At 35.5% G+C, this 16820-nt stretch overlaps 1 protein-coding gene across 2 annotated transcripts in view; it reads right to left on the bottom strand.

Annotated features, from left to right (window-relative positions):
* The window catches only part of COG5 (component of oligomeric golgi complex 5), a 320495-nt gene that overhangs the window by 40248 nt on the left and 263427 nt on the right, over positions 1-16820 (bottom strand). For both annotated transcript variants that reach the window (XM_045494456.1, XM_045494455.1), the window contains exons 15-16: positions 8530-8640; positions 6723-6785 (exon numbers count right to left, since the gene is read on the bottom strand). In XM_045494456.1, coding sequence (XP_045350412.1) covers positions 6723-6785; positions 8530-8640 — 174 coding nt within the window. The remainder of the gene's footprint in view (positions 1-6722; positions 6786-8529; positions 8641-16820) is intronic.

Raw genomic sequence — 16820 nt, 5'->3', positions numbered from 1 at the left:
GGTGGCTAAAACTCTGAAAGTAAAAAAAAAAAAGAAAACAAATCCTGCAGTCTTTTAGGCCAAAAGAGCAATGGAAAGGGGCCCTGGTTCAACCAGGGCAATTAGAAAGTGAGAGAGGAACCTCAGATGGGAGAGAGCCAGAGAAGAATGGCTAATTCTATATTTAAACTCAGCACTAGTCTTCAGCTGACTCATCAATCGTGCCTGTGCAAAGCAAACAAAAAATGGCTGCCAACAAGGCTTCACTGGACTGAGGTCTAAGGCATGGCCAGCTGCAGGTACGACAGTGTACAGTTAGAGCCCAGTCAAGCTGATTAATCGCTAAAGTAACATCAACACTCAGGAGCAACGTAAAAAAAATACTGAGTCTACACAACATTCACAATATCCAGGATATATTAAAAAATCACTACATATACAAAAAGCTAGAAAATGTTATCAATTTTCAAGGTAAAAGATAATTCACAGCTGCCATCCCTGAGATGATCCAGATTCTACAATTATTAGGCAGGAGCCTCGGTGAGGTAAAGAAAGAAATGCTCACAATAAATATTAGGAAACCTCAGCAGAGTGACTGAATGTGTAAAAAAAGAACCAAATGGATATTTTATTATTTATTTTTTAAAAATGTTTATTTATTTATTTTGAGAGAGAGAGAAAATGCAAGCAGCAGAGGGGCAGAGAGAGAGGGAGACAGACAGTCTCAAGCAGGCTCCATGCTCAGCATGGAGCCCGATGTGGGGCTCAATCCCATGACCTGAGATCATGACCTGAGCCAAAATCAAGAGTTGGACGCTTAACCAATAGAGTCATCCAGGCACCCCACAAAAATGGATATTGTAAACTAAAAACAAATTGTACTACATGCATGTAGATGTAAATGTACTTCCATAAATAAGAGGTTTCTATATTTTACATGACATGGTGCAAAATTACCTCTATGAAGACTATGAAAACTTAAGGATTTATAGGGTAATCCCCAGAAGAACCACTAAAAAAAAAAAAAAAATCGCATGAAGAGGTATATATAAGAATCTAATAAATTAAATAAAATGGAATTCAAAAAATTTTTCAAAGAATCCAAAAGAAAAAACAATAGAAGGAAAAGAAAAAAGCAAAAAAAGCCAAACAAATGGGATAAAAAACAAAACTAGATATATCAAAATAAAAACTTGTTAATGATTATATAATGTTAATGGACTACACACTCCCATTAAAAGACAGAGATTACCAGAACAGACAAAAAGACAACTATATACTGTTTATAGGAGATGTACTTTAAAAATAAAGACACACAGAATTGAAAATAAGTGGACAGAAGATATACCATGTAAACATTAAGCACAAAAAGGTTGGAGTAGCCAAATTAATATCACATAAAACTGCATGACAGTAAGTATTAACAAAGCTAAAGAGGGCTATTTCACAATGACGAAAACATCAGTTCATCAGGAAGGCATAACAATTGTAAATATGGATGAGACACAGCTTCAGCAGAAGTAGTAAATAGCTTCAAAATTGAGGTGTCAAGAATTGACAGAATTAAAAGGTCCACAATCATAGTAGAAAACTAACTTCTGTCTTTCAGCAGTTGATAGAACCATTATATAAAATATCAGTAGAGATACAGAATATCTGAACACATCACTAAATATATTCCCACTACCTTGACTTAAGTGATATTTATAGAACAATATAGTCAACAACTGCAGAGTAGACCTTTTTGTCAAACCACATGGTCCATTTACCAAGACAGACCACAACACATGCTAGGCCATAAAACAAGACTCAAACCTTTAAAGAACTGGAATCATACAGAGTATGGTTTCTGATGATAACAGAATTGTATGAAAAAATAAGATATCTAGGAAAATCACAAATAATTGGAATTAAAAAAAAACCCACTTTTAAATAACTCATGAATCAAAGAAGAAACTGCAAAGGAAATCTGAAAATATTTCAAACTTAATGAGGATAAAAGCACAACACGTCAAAACCAAAGTTCCTTAGAGGGAAATTTACAACTTGTTAAGTTTATTTGGGAAGGGAAAAGGTCTAAAAATCAATGGTATAAGGCATATTTTTTAAAAAAAGGCAAAGAAAATCCCAAGTGGAAGTAAATAAAAAAGGCAAAAGCAGAAATCAATGAAAGAGAGAAAATCAAGAAAGTCAACAGTTGGCTCCCTGAAAAGATCAATAAAACTGACAAACCCATAGCTAAACTGATGAAGAAGAAGAGAGAACACAAATATTAATAAAAAAAAATTTTAAAAAAGGCTATCACTAGAGGCTCCAAAGACATTAAAAGGACAGTAAGAGAATATCATGTACAGCATTATTCTGACAAATCAGGTAACTTAGATGAATAGACAAATACCTTGAAAGTCACAAAGTATCAAAGCTCATTCAAGAAGAAACGGTTAACTCAAATAGCCTTTTCCCTACTAAACAAATCAAATGTGTAGTTCTAAACTTCCTACAAAGAAAACTACAGGCCCAGATGGCTTCACTGGTGAATTCTATTAAGCATGTGAGAAGAAAATAACACAAATTCTTTCAGATGACAGAACAGGAGGAAATAGTTCCAAACCTAATTAATGAGGCCAGTTTTGATACCAAAATCAGACAAAGAATTACAAGAAAACTATATACCAATATCTCTTATGATTATAGATGCAAACATTGTTAACAAAAATTAAGCATATCAAATTCAGGAATATATAAAAAGGGTAATACATCATAACTAAGGTGGGTTTGACATTTGAAAATCAACTTCTGTGTTTTATTAACAGAATAAAGGTGTAAAACAATATGATTATTTCAAGAGAGAAAAAACTATTTGATGAAATGCCATTTATATTTTTTAAAAGTTTCAGTAAACTAGGAATAGAAAGGAACTTGCTTAACCTGATAAAGGCCATCTAACACCATACTTAAAACACTAGAATACAGATGGAGTGCTTTCCCCCAAGTCAGGAAAATGCTCACCAAGGTCCACTCTCACCAGTTGTAGTCAACCCTGTACCAGAGTACCTAGCCAGTGAAACAAGGCATGGAAAACAGGCAACTACCTGTATACAATATGATGGTTTACAAAGAAAATGTTCATTCTGGCTAGATGAGGCTTCCCACTTATGGGAAATACAAAACAGGAACAGTAGAGGATTAACGACTATCAGAGGAAATGGAGAAAGGAGAATAGATTATATCTCACAAATTCTTTACAAAGCAGGGAAATGTGTCATACATTTTTCAAAGATTTACCTAAAATAGCTAAGATTACAAAAATATAGAAGCCTCAGCACTCTGGATTATTCTCTCATACAGAACATAAACCCACACAATAAGGGAGAAATGAAAAACTACCATGTTTAAATTTAGCAATACAATCACTATCTATATGAAACAATCCCAGTAATAAATGAATCAGAATTATTGAGCCAAGGTATTTAAATACTTAACAGCTGAGGTGAGTATAATAAAATGACTCTCATTAATTTTAATTATGCCATCCATGACAAAGTAGATAATTATGTTAAACCTCAAGCCTAAAATAACATTTAATTTCAGATAAAATCTCAACAAGGTAGAGAAGAAAAAACTGTTATGTACCCTTCTGTGTAATTTTAGCAAGTGAAACATATATTTAGTATTTTCTCTATAAAATAATAAAAACATATAGGCTTTTGGTTCTTGGGATACAATTATTTATACCTCCTACCATTCTACCCCTAACTCAAAGTAAATTTGTACTAAATCTCCTACAATTTTAGGAAATTCAAGGTTCTCTTTTTTTTTTTTCCTTAAGTGAGAGGGTTTTGTTTTTTACTTAATATGTCATAACAGTTTTTATGATTTAATTTAAAAAGCAACATCAAAATGGTTTCATTGAGTTCTGTTAACATATGCAATTAAGTCTTTAATTGGCAGGGCCACTTGAACCACCTGCCAGTCTTCTTACCCAATTCTCAAGGACCACACTGGTGAGTCGTCACCAAACTGCCCAGCTACGTGAGCTGTTGGCTCTGGTGAGCAAGCCTCAGAGCAAGGGCTGTAGCCGGAGGTCAAGGCAATCTTGCCTGCACTGGCCTCAACTCTCAGCCTACAGTGACTAACAACAGGAATTACCTTTGTTATATGTTAAAAATGCAGATTCAGAGTACATCCGACACTGAATTACAATCTGAAGAATTTCTAGTTTGAATCTGTCGGGAGACTTTTATGATCAGGCAAAGTGTAGGCACTCTGTCTTAACCTACAGAGTGAACTTTCTCTAACCTTGAGTTGTGATCATTAGGAGTCAAAAAATCACTATCAGGATGTTTTAAAAAGTAATAGATGAGGGATGCCTGGGTGGCTCAGCTGGTTAAGTGTCTAACTCTTGATATCAGCTCGGGTTGTGAGATCAAGCCCTGCATCAGGCTCCACACTGAGCGTGGAGCCTGCTTGGGATTGTCTCTCTCCCTCCCTCCCTCCCTCCCTCCCTCCCTCTCTCTCTCTCTCTCTCTCTCTCTCGCCATTCCCTCCCCTACTTGTGCTTTCTCTCTCTCAAAATAAATAAATAAACATTAAAAAAAAAGTAATAGAGGAGCATAGAAAACAAAAGCATGTATCACCCAAAATAAGGAAAATATTGTTCTGTGAAACTTTTGTTTCAATTACAGAAATATAGATGTATATCTTACATACATGTAATTATATAGGTATGTACATATTTATAAATGCTTACATATTGTGTATGGGGTCACAAATTAAAATTGATTTCCTATCTTGTGTAGCAATCAAAATATGTTTGATAGCTACTTCTAGAAGACAAAGAAAAAATGTGGAACCACAGAAAAGGAGACTGTGAATTCCCTGCCTGGAAGCAAGAATGTTAAGACCTTTTGGGTTTTCCTATTGGTTTGATTTTATGGTATTTTTATGACCATCAGTAACTTGGACAATTCTTTTCTTGGACAACTCTTTTTTTTTTTTTTTTTTTTTACATTTTTTTAAGTTTTATTTATTTTGAGTGTGTGTGTGAGAGAGAGTGGGGGAGGGGCAGAGACAGAGAGTGGGAGAGAGAGAGAATCCCAAGTAGACTCTGCACTGTTAGCATAGAACCCAATGTGGGACTCAAACTCACAAACTGTGAGATCATGACCTGAGCCGAAATCAGAAGCTTAACTGACTGACCCATCCAGGTGCCCCTTTTTGGACAACTCTTAATAAAAACAATTATTTTAGGATGGTGGCTCTAATAATACTTCATCATAATGAGATGGGCACATTGGGGGAACAGGAAGAATACAGAGAAACATCCAAGTGTGCTTTCACTGTGCTGGGGGAAAAGACTGTCTTCTCCTACCCTCATATATGAATTTAGTGTCCTCAAGTTTTGGGGCCTGTAAAATCCCCATCCATGTCACCTGTGGACAGCATTTTGACCTCAGAAATTACCTTCTCCCTTAGGATTTGTGACAACATCCTCTAAATCTCTTCCTCAGCAAACTGAAGTTTGCTGTTGAACTGTTGTTCAACAGTGTTGTTTCTTTGTAGCTTCTTACTCCCTAAATAAAAGTATTTGTCCTTGGAATTCACGGGTAGTGCCTGTCTCTGTCTCTGTCTCTCTTTTATCTCTATCTAAGCAACCTAAATCTAACCTGACAGTTGACATCTATTACCTTTGTGCAGTTATATTGTACACCTTACAGATGCAGAAACTAAGGCAAGAGTAAACTTATTAACTTGTCTGAGGTCATACAGCTAGTTAAATAGCTGAGATAGGATTCATATACTAGTAGTTTGGCTCCTGAGTCTTTGCTACACAGTGTTACTTAGTAAATACCAAAAACATATTTAGTAAACAAATGAATGATGCTGGCAAGCAAACACAACTCTCTGGGTCAGTGAGGTCTGGATTTACCAGCATTAGGACTTTGAGCAAGCTATTCCAAGTTGTATAAAATAGGGACAATAATATATAACTTGAACAGTTGCGATCATATTTCAATATATTGCATGCGACTGGCAAGGAGCAGGTACTAAATACAGGGTATCTATTACTACCATAAAAATGAATGATTTCCTTGTTTAAAGAGTTACCTAGTGTCAGCTACATATGGCTCTGAATCTTGTACGATCATTATTTTTTATTAAACTTCCTGGGTATATTTATGTTAGTATGTTAAAAATGGGAATTTACCCTGATTTCATACCTTTCACATACACATTAGAGTCTCTCAACCTTGGCACTATTGACATTTTGGGCCCAGTAATTCCTTGTTGTCAGGGCTCTCTTATGCACTGCAAGATGTTGAACAGCATCCCTGGCACTAGATGCCAAGAGCACTCCACTCCCAGTCATGACAATCAAAAATGTCTCTAAACATGGTTAAATGTTCCCTAGAGGACAAAATCACCCTAGTAGGGACTCTGCTTTACTGGGATAATACTAGGCTGTACTGCCCTGAGATATAGTGAGTACTTGAAGACTCTTGCTTCTCTTGCTTATGATAAAATTATCATAAGTAGAACACAATCTGTTGACACCAACAGGGTCTATTTTTAAGATCTAGAAAATATAAACACACATGTATGCCTTCTCTTTAGGATAATTATCAGCAGCTACTTTTGGTAGAGGATTCTGAATTATTTTTAAAATGTGACAATCTCCCACTCATCCAAACAAATCCTAAAACCCACTGTGATCTGTAGAGTCAAAGATTAAATTCTTTTACCTTTAGGGCTGAGATTATAGTTTGTTCGGCTGCTGGTGGGAACGAGCTCTGACTGGAAACCACCTAGAACAAGGTTTTGATCCAGTTATAGTTGTGCTTAAGTCATTTATTTTTATAAATATTAATTTTGATCATTAACATAATAAAGCTGTTTCTACAGACACATAAAACAGTATCATAACTTCACATTATATCTCCTACATGTTTTAAAAACTTCTTAGTATTTACTAGTTAAGGCAGACTGAACAATACTTTCCTGTATAAAGCAAACGTACTGTATACTTCAAATAATCAAAAGATTAAGAATGTTAAGAGTTGGCTTTCCTTTATTCACTTTAGACAGGCTTTAGTTATAATACTGTAACTTGAAAAGGTCAGTCTAAAGCCGTATTTACATACTTCTTTAAAAAAATCACTTTTCTCCAGGCTAACTATAATTTTCAACAAGTCTTTCAAATACAAATGTCAGGGGCGCCTGGGTGGCTCAGTTGGTTAAGCGTCCTACTTCAGCTCAGGTCATGATCTCACAGTTCGTGAGTTCAAGCCCCGTGTCTGGCTCTGTGCTGATAGCACGGAGCCTGGAGCCCATCGAGTTCTGTGTGTCTCCCTCTCTCTCTGCCCCTCCCCTGCCCCTGCTCACACTCTGTCTTTCTTCCTCTCAAAAATAAATAAGCATTAAAAAAATAAAAATAAAATACAAATATCAAACAATTTCTTTTTAGAAATCAATACAAATATTATGAACATTCTGAAAGTATCAAGGAAGGCATTTACATCAGCCTAAATAAATAACATTCTTTCATTGATTGCAGTCTAATTAGAGTAATAATAAAGGGAATGGAAAATACGTCATTTATATTTTTTATTTACTTTTGTTTTTTACTTACTCTTCTAAGGTTTGTTAATAAACCTTTAAAATATATTCTGCTTAATGTGTGACATACACTTTTTTGTAAACTCCTAATTGATAAAAGGACTTGTTAAAATTCTAAGTAACTGAACAGTCACTGATAATTATTCTAAAATACAATTTAGCATATTAAAGCTCAAATTAAAGGTCATGTTTTCAAGAATGTCATCTAATCTTTAGCCTTCTTCAGGTCCTCTAATTATTTCTCTACTTGCTAAATATTTTGGAAATGGTTTATAGAGAATAAACACAAGCTACTCAAAAGTCAAAGATTGGGTTGAAAGTGCAGCTTTCCTGGTGATTATAAATACAGTTCATCTTAGAAATAATATATGGTCACCAACAAATTAAAGTTCATCATTAAAAATTACATCAGCAACACAACAGCAAAAAAAAAAAAAAATCCATCTTCTATTTTCAAGTAGCCATCAGTTATTATACCATAAAAATGCACTGTTTAGGCAGCTCCTTCCCCCTATTTTGGGGCAAAGATAGAACCTTTCCAACATGTTGGAGGGATTAAGAGTTCTCATTCTGTCATTAGCTTTGCTATAATTTACTACCACCCACATGATATCAAATTATGCTTTTTAATAGGTATGAAATAGTATGATTTACCCTTAAATCATTTGCTCAATAAACTTGATTATACCAACCAAGCCTGATGATCTAGAGTTCTTATGCTTTAAACCAAGTATATAAACAAAAAGTCACACAAATGATAAAGGCCAGAGTCAATAACTGTTTAAAAAGAGCTCATTCCACAGCTTATTTCACACTCACCACGTTTTCATTGCTTTCTTTTGCAAAAAATTAAATAATAATTCGTTGTCTATTTGAGGCAAACAGAAAGAAGTTGAAATTAAAAGAACTTAATTAAAATAAAATAAAGGTTACCTTTGTTACTGATTGGTGTAACTTATACAGTGAATTCACTACTGCCACATTTCTTCTCTGCCCTTCTGTAAGAGGCCCAATCACCTGACTTGCATCTCCTTGTGTGGACAGCTGTAAGAATTCAACACAAATAGAAATTACCAAAATGGCAGTTCATTTATAACTGGGAAGAAGCTCATGTCCCCTGACCAAAACAAAAAACAAAAAAATGTTAACTGGTAACTTCAGATCGAACATTGGAGACTTTAGGCACAACCAGGAACCTCTATAGAGAGGAAACCCAATCATCGTGCCCAAGAAGAACACCCTCCATCACTTCAGAGCTGATGGACCCCGGAGGCACATGTGACCTAAAAGCCCAGTGTGTGCTGTTATTTTCATACATCAGCATAGCACTCCTAGGACATACCTTCTGGCAGCTGCCAATAGTCTTTCTACTCAAAAACTCAGAAATAAGCCATCAAAAGAAAAAAAAAAAAGTAAATGAAGGTGGGGAAGGAGGAACGAATAAAAATAAACCTACATCCTATGTACATCTGGCAGCCATCATAATATGCTCTGAAATGGGTGGTGAAGAGAGGGTTTTACTTTCATTTTTATAGATTAAATTCTTTCAAAAAAAAGAAAGATGGTTAAGATTATACTGTATATGGACAGTCAGTACAAGTGGTATTAAGAACTTTTTTACTCCTCACCTTTTAAAAATAATTTTTTAATGTTTATATTTATTTTTGAGAGAGAGAGAGAGAGAGAGAGAGAGAGAGCATGAGCAGGGGAGGGGCAGAGAGAGAGGGAGACACAGAATCTAAAGGAGGCTCCATGCTGGGAGCTATCAGCACAGAGCCCTACATGGGGCTCAAACCCACGAGCCATGAGGTCATCAACTGAGCCAAAGTCAGATACTCAACAGACTGAGCCACTCAGGCGCCCCTTCACTCCTCTCCCCTTTAATTTACTTCTGAATATATGAGTTTTAGGACATGTAATGCTTTACAGAGTTAATCTAGAATTCTCACAGCTTGATCTAAGAAAATAATCTACATATAAACTATTTTCATATTGATCAGATTTTAATCCAGTCCTCTGTAATGATGGTTTCTTAAAGGTGAATTAAATCTGAGTAGGACAAATAAAAAATGATCTAAGTAAACTCTGTAAATGTGTATGCAGATCTCAACATACGAAAAACTGGCCTTTTAGGAGAGCTGAAACTAAGAGTAACTTCTGTTAGAGTGAGCCAAATAAAATCTGGGAGAAAGAAATACTATTTTGCTTTCTACTTTCCTATGATGAACACACACACACAAACATTTAAAAAAATTAAACTCAATGCCCATTTTATCAATTCCTACTTATGATAATAAAATATTTAAAAATATGAAAATTTGCAATTAAAATGAAGGGAATATTCCTTTGTTAATGTTACAACCCATGACAATGGCTACTAAGTCAACGTGGGGCTTTTTGACACCAAGTTAAAGAGCTCCAATTTCTTTTGCCTTTCCTCATGGACCTGGTCACCAACTTGCAATCAAGTTGAACTCTAAAATTGGACAATAGGGGCGCCTGGGTGGCGCAGTCGGTTAAGCGTCCGACTTCAGCCAGGTCACGATCTCGCGGTCCGTGAGTTCGAGCCCCGCATCGGGCTCTGGGCTGATGGCTCAGAGCCTGGAGCCTGTTTCCGATTCTGTGTCTCCCTCTCTCTCTGCCCCTCCCCCGTTCATGCTCTGTCTCTCTCTGTCCCAAAAATAAATAAACGTTGAAAAAAAAAACTGTATTTAAAATTGGACAATAAAGTGGCAGTGGTTAGTGGCATCAGTGGTTATGGCAGACTCAGGGTGTCAGATGCTAAATATATATCCATCTGCAAAGGGCATTTAAAAGTTATGAGTTCCAGCTATACAATTTTTTTAAAGATTTTATCTTTAAGCAATCTCTAAACCCAACATGGGGCTCAAACTCACATCCCAGAGATCAAGAGTTACATGCTCTTCCGACTGAGCTATCCAAGAGCCCCTAGCTATACAATTTTTAAAAATCCAATCTTGGGGTGCCTTGGTGGCTCAGTCAGTTGGGCGTCCAAAACAAAAACACATGTTCATATAAAAACATGTATACAAATGTTCATAGCAACATTGTTCCATAGTGTAATAGACCAAAAATGAAAACAACCCAAACGTCAACTAATAAATGGATAAATAAGACGTAGTATATTCATACAAGGAACATTACTAAGCAAAAAAAAAAAAAAAAAAAGAATGAAGCTCTGATACCTGCTAAAACGTGGATGAACTGCAAACATTTGAACTAAAAGAAGCCAGTCACAAAAGGCCACATATGGAATGATTACATTTACATGAAATACCCAGAGATAAAAAGTAGATTAGTAATAAGGGGATGAGGAAAGAAGGGTAAACATGAAATGACTGCTGATGGGTAGGAGGTTTCTTGTTGGGGTAAGAAAATGTTCTAAATTTGATTGTGAATATACTAAAAACCACTGAATTGTACACTTTAAATGGGTGAATTATATTGTAATAAAACTTTTTTAAAAAGTATAGAAAGAAAAATCCCCAACTTTAAGAGTTATCTGCTAGTTGCCCTGAGCCTTGTAAAAATGAAGACTAAGACAAGACAGCTAAGTTAGAGACCTACAAAGTTCTGCAAAGAAAACATTATATTTGGAAGAGAGAAACACTAATGATATAAAAGAACTAAAGATGAAATATCACTGTGCCAAAAACAAGGAACAAAATTCAAATATCAAAGTGAAAATAGAACACTAGAAGATTGGAAATTTAAGATAATCCACTGCTTATCTTGGTCTCACAGCACAAAATACAGTGAGCCCAACACCTGAGCTCGGTAGATCACTTCATCCCTCTCGAACACCACTCCTGTCATAATTGTTTTGGGGAAATAATTTCAAATTTACAAAATGTTACAAATATAAGGAGTACTCTTAGACACTTTACCCAGATTTACTTATTAACATTTCATCCCATTTGATTTATTGTTTGTATTTTCTCTCTCTTACATACAACGTATAATTCTTTTCCTGAATCATACATACATTATATTATAGCCCTTTGCCCCTAAATATTTCAGTGGGTACTTCATAAGAAGATGGCCACTTCACTACAAAATCTGAGTTATCAACTTCCTAAATTTATGTCAATCCAATACTTTTATGTGGAATGTGCTATGTCTCCAAGGAGATGTGGTTCATTTCAGTGAAGGTGGTGTTAGAGACCAAGATCTGGGTAGTAGGGGTACTTATTCCTGTAGTAACTCTTGATTAATCCAATATTTATACAGATGATCCTTCCAATACGCTGGGTTCTTAGCTCCTTCTCTTCCATTTAAGGTTAAAAGAACTATACAGTGAACACTCATATACAGATAACCTATTAACATTCTTTTTTTTTTTTTTTTAATTTTTATTTTCAACGTTTATTTATTTTTGGGACAGAGAGAGACAGAGCATGAACAGGGGAGGGGCAGAGAGAGAGGGAGACACAGAATCGGAAACAAGCTCCAGGCTCTGAGCCATCAGCCCAGAGCCTGACGCGGGGCTCGAACTCACGGACTGCGAGATCGTGACCTGGCTGAAGTCGGACGCTTAACCGACTGCGCCACCCAGGCGCCCCCCTATTAACATTCTTTAATTTGCTTTATATCACATATCTATCCTTCAACACATTTGATATTTTTCATTCATTTCAAATAATTTTCAGACATCAACACTCAAGCATGTGGATAATTAGCTAGAATTCAGTATTCACTTACAGCTTTTCTTTTTCCTCTTGAGGAAAAACTTAAGTATAATGAAATGCGGACCTTAAGTGCACAATTCAATGAGATGTGGTAAATGGTTTTACTTGTGTGACACTATCACTCTAGAAGTTTCCTTCATTCCACTTCCCAGTCAACTCCCACCCTACCCTGGAGAGGCATCCACTATTGTGATTCAATTAGCCTTGGCTTTAAGGAGGACTGCATTCAGAGACCATACAGGAAGGTATTTTTAATGAGCTCCAAAGACAATGTTTCACAGATTATTCAGTCTTTTATGAGCCCCTGCTGCCACTGTGCTGTTCTTCTTGGGATAAAGAATGTACTTTTGCTTACACATACTGTTTTCAAAAACGCTAAAAGTCATACACGATTAAATTTTCCTGACATTTTATTATGGACACTTGAAAGACTTGTACACTGAATACCCATATACTGCCTAGATTCTATAATTAACATTTTACAATACTTGCTTATGCTATCCGTACGTAGATCCATTTTGTATTTTTTTAAGTTTATTTATTTAGAGAGACACACACACAGTGGAAGTGGGGGAGGGACTGAGACACTTCCAAGCAGGCTCTGCACTGTCAGCGTAGGGCCTGATCCCACAAACCATGAGATCGTGACCTGAGCCAAAATCAAGAGTTGGACGTTTAATAGTTTTGTATTTTTGATGTATCTCAAAATAACTTGTAGACATTAGTATACTTATTACCCCTGACTTTACTGCACTGATTAGTTTTGCCTATTCTGTATCTTTATATAAAGTTTTTTGTGCATGTATGTGTGTGCAAAGTTTCTTTCACTCAGCATAATGTTTCTGGTTTTCACTTGTGTTTGTTCCTTTTTATTGTTGTGTAGTATTCCACTGCATGAACTGATCAGAGTTTGTTTTATCCATTCTCTTATTGCTCTCAGAATGTCTGGAACAATATAATCCTTGACTCAAATCTAAACAGACTTGCCTCGAAACACTTGCTAGCTGAGTAACTAACTTGTGCCTTTAGCTTCTCCATATGTAACACAGAACAGATACTACAGCTGATAGCAAAGTATGCTCCATTTTTATCTCCAATTTTATGTCTTGTTCTAATTTTCTTCTCACATGTCTTTGCTTGGTCCTTTCTTCTGCCATCAAGCCTCCAAGCTCTACCCTATGTCTGTACTGGCTAGGGATGAAAGGCACAGATTAGGACTGAGGAATCCAAACGAAAAGCCAATGAAGCTGCCTGGAGTTACAGAGTAAATATTGGCTCCTTTTGGTTTGTGGAAAACATGCATTTTACATAGAGAAGGCATTCTCTATTTCTAAATTTTCTACTCATCTTGAGCCATTTTGACTTTTGCTGTTTTAAGCTACTTCCTTCACTTCAACTCCTTAAAACTGACTTTTCACTAATTCAAGTACATGTTCAGCAAGGCCTCTTAATGCAGAAGGTGTTCATTAGGTATCTGTTGAACGACTGAAGGGCCAGAGTAATGGTTTCTTGTTGCCTTTTCAAAGTCTACCTTATTTGAGATGAATACAACTTGTATGGAGGTGCAGAAACACAGCTTTTGGCTGTAAAGCATATGGAGCTAGGGGACCAGAAAGGTGGGAACCATAAGAGAACCACATTCTTAACTATGAGAAGCATACATACTGGTGAATCATGTTACACTATCTAATACAGTCTGGAAAGATGTCAGAAATCAAGAGTTGCATTTGAGTTTTAAAAATCTCTCTCTCACACACACATGCACGCACACATGGAATCCAAAGGCTAAACAGATCCTTAATAACCAAATAGTTCCTATGCACAAATGAGAGGATATATTATTCATTTTTAATCATCTGAAGAAAAAAATTTTCAGAAATTATAATTCGTACATCTGCTCACTAGGAACACTGTGTGAATTCAGTGCACAAGACACAGTGATAAACTATACAGTTAACATGAAGAATGTTTCTATGTATTTGTTAGCTTACAGAAAAAATGACCAAGATTTCCCTAACATCACAGCTAAGGAGTAGAAGTAAAAGAAGTAAAACTGATACTTCATGAGGTGAACTGGGTAACAGCTTTAAATTTCTATTCATTGAATCTACTGAAAATTACTCTTGGGGAATTATCAAGTTGGTGACTCAGAAGAATGTCTAAAAAGAATAATAAGATACATTAATGATTTGTTATGAATTATGAAAGGTAAAGTTACTTTCCAGATGTTATGGAAATACCACTTGTACTTTATTTATCTATAATTTCCATTACTGCTAAAGTAATGTCAAGACTACAGGATAACTCCTTTTTATGTATATTTGTTCATAATTCTTCTAAATATTTCTTGGCAAGCATACATAAAACAAATGAGAAAAAGGTAGGTATTAGAATTCTGTAAGTTTAGAGAACAGTGTAAAATGTGTGTACTAATCTAAAATGCTTCCCCAAATGAAAATAAGTCAAAACATTTTTATACTTATATATATACTTATATACTTATGGCAGATATTTCTAACAAAACCTTTGAAAAGTTCTGGGGCACCTGGGTGGCTCAGTCGGCTGAACGTCTGACTCTTGGTTTTGGCTCAGGTCATGATCTCCTGATTCATGGGATTGAGCCTTGCATCAGGCTCTGTGCTAACAGCATGGAGCCTGCTTTGGATTCTCTCTGTCCCTTTCTCTGCCCCTGCCCTGCTTGCACTTGCATGTGCATGCTCTTGCTCTCAAAATAAATAAATAAACTTACAAAAAAAAGCTTTGACAGGTTCTGATAAACCATGATGTCTATACAGTAAAACCTTGGTTTGCAAACATAATTCATTCTGGAAACATGCTTGTAATCCAAAGCACTCATATATCAAAGTGCATTTCAAGCAAGAACCATTGGCTCAGGTGTGATCATGTGACATTCAGCATCATATACTATTCATACTGCAAGACATCGCTCATTTTTCAAGTTAAAATTTATTAGAAATGTTTGCCTGTCTTGCAGAACACTTGCAGAACAAGTTACTCGCAATCCAAGGTTTTAACTGTACTTATTTTTCTGAAAGTGGTGACCATGACTGCACTATAATTACCAAATTAATTTTTAATAAGAAGTCTATATTAACTTAAGATCTTCTGATCTAATACATGCTTTCTATCCAATTTAGGAGTACACAGCAAAGAGTACATACAAAAAGGCAAAGTATTATCACTGTTATTATTTTAATGAAAAGTATAAAGAGCAAATATCTGGCTCTCAGACTGTCTCCTTCCCTCCCACACATATAGAAGACATCAGTAATCAAGGGCCCCTGTTATGGTCTAACAACACAGTGCTCCAGGCAGCAACTACCAATCTCTTTAGACCTGGGGAGAAACTGATTTGTAATCCCTGATCTATGTAACAGTAGTTGTTTTGGACATATGGTCCAATGATTCTAAGTGTATTCATCCAAATGTTTTCTAGGTCAAGAGATGCTAATGAGCAATATATTCCAACAGCCTTAAAGCTGCTATATCCTTACTTATCCCACTATCAGAAATGTATCTTAAGAAAATAATAAAATTATATGCACAAAGATAATGTTATTTATAAAGCAGAGAAATTGGAAAACCCCACAGGTCTAAGAATAAGAGAATAGTTAGATATATTAGGCAATTCACATTATGTAACAAAAAACAATGGGAGATACTTATGCTATAGTGCTAACTGTAAAAAAACAAACAGCAAATTCATTTATGCAGCAGTTTGCACTCACAAAAAGACAGGAAAGAAAGCAAAAACGTTAAGAAATATTATGAAGCATTACATAGTGAGGAAAGTTACCAAAATATTAGTAAAGGGCACTGTGGAATTAAGTATCTAAAAGGTTCATTTGTAGAATACACTTAGAAACTGTTAAACAAGATAGTTTTATCCAATGATAAAAAAGATGTACAATCTCCATCCCTGAGATCAGATTTAAGATAATAGGAGAAAATAAACTGCTTTGGTCATGGTTTACTTGCCCAAAAGAAAGTTTTGGGGAAACATAGTTTCTTTTGATGTACTGATCTGTGACACAGATGAATATAAGCAATTTTTAATTTATATTTACTTATCAAATGCCTTCATCATAGATTACCTGGCTCAGATTAAGGAATACAAGAATTATAATTAAATATCACTTAGCTTATTATAACATGCCAATTACCTTACAAAAACATACAATTATACACACATATACTCAATTATCAAACATCTCTAGGAGTCTGTAATATATTAAAAATTCTACTGTATTGTTCGTATTCATATTTCACCCTGTTGAATTTGTCAATATTTGACCACTTGATTAAAAAAAAAGTGTTACTACCTATTTATTTATCTGAAAATAAGGACAGGTATATTTAACCACAGAACAGATTCAATGGTAATGTTACATTTTGACATCACATTAAACCTTCACACAAATCTGTTCACTCTATCCAGAAGATGACAGCTTGAGGGGCGCCTGGGTGGCGCAGTCGGTTAAGCGTCCGACTTCA

Source organism: Leopardus geoffroyi, chromosome A2 (genome assembly GCF_018350155.1).
Source record: "Leopardus geoffroyi isolate Oge1 chromosome A2, O.geoffroyi_Oge1_pat1.0, whole genome shotgun sequence".
Classification (NCBI taxonomy): Eukaryota; Metazoa; Chordata; class Mammalia; order Carnivora; family Felidae; genus Leopardus; species Leopardus geoffroyi.
This window is presented reverse-complemented; position numbering and strand designations above follow the sequence as displayed.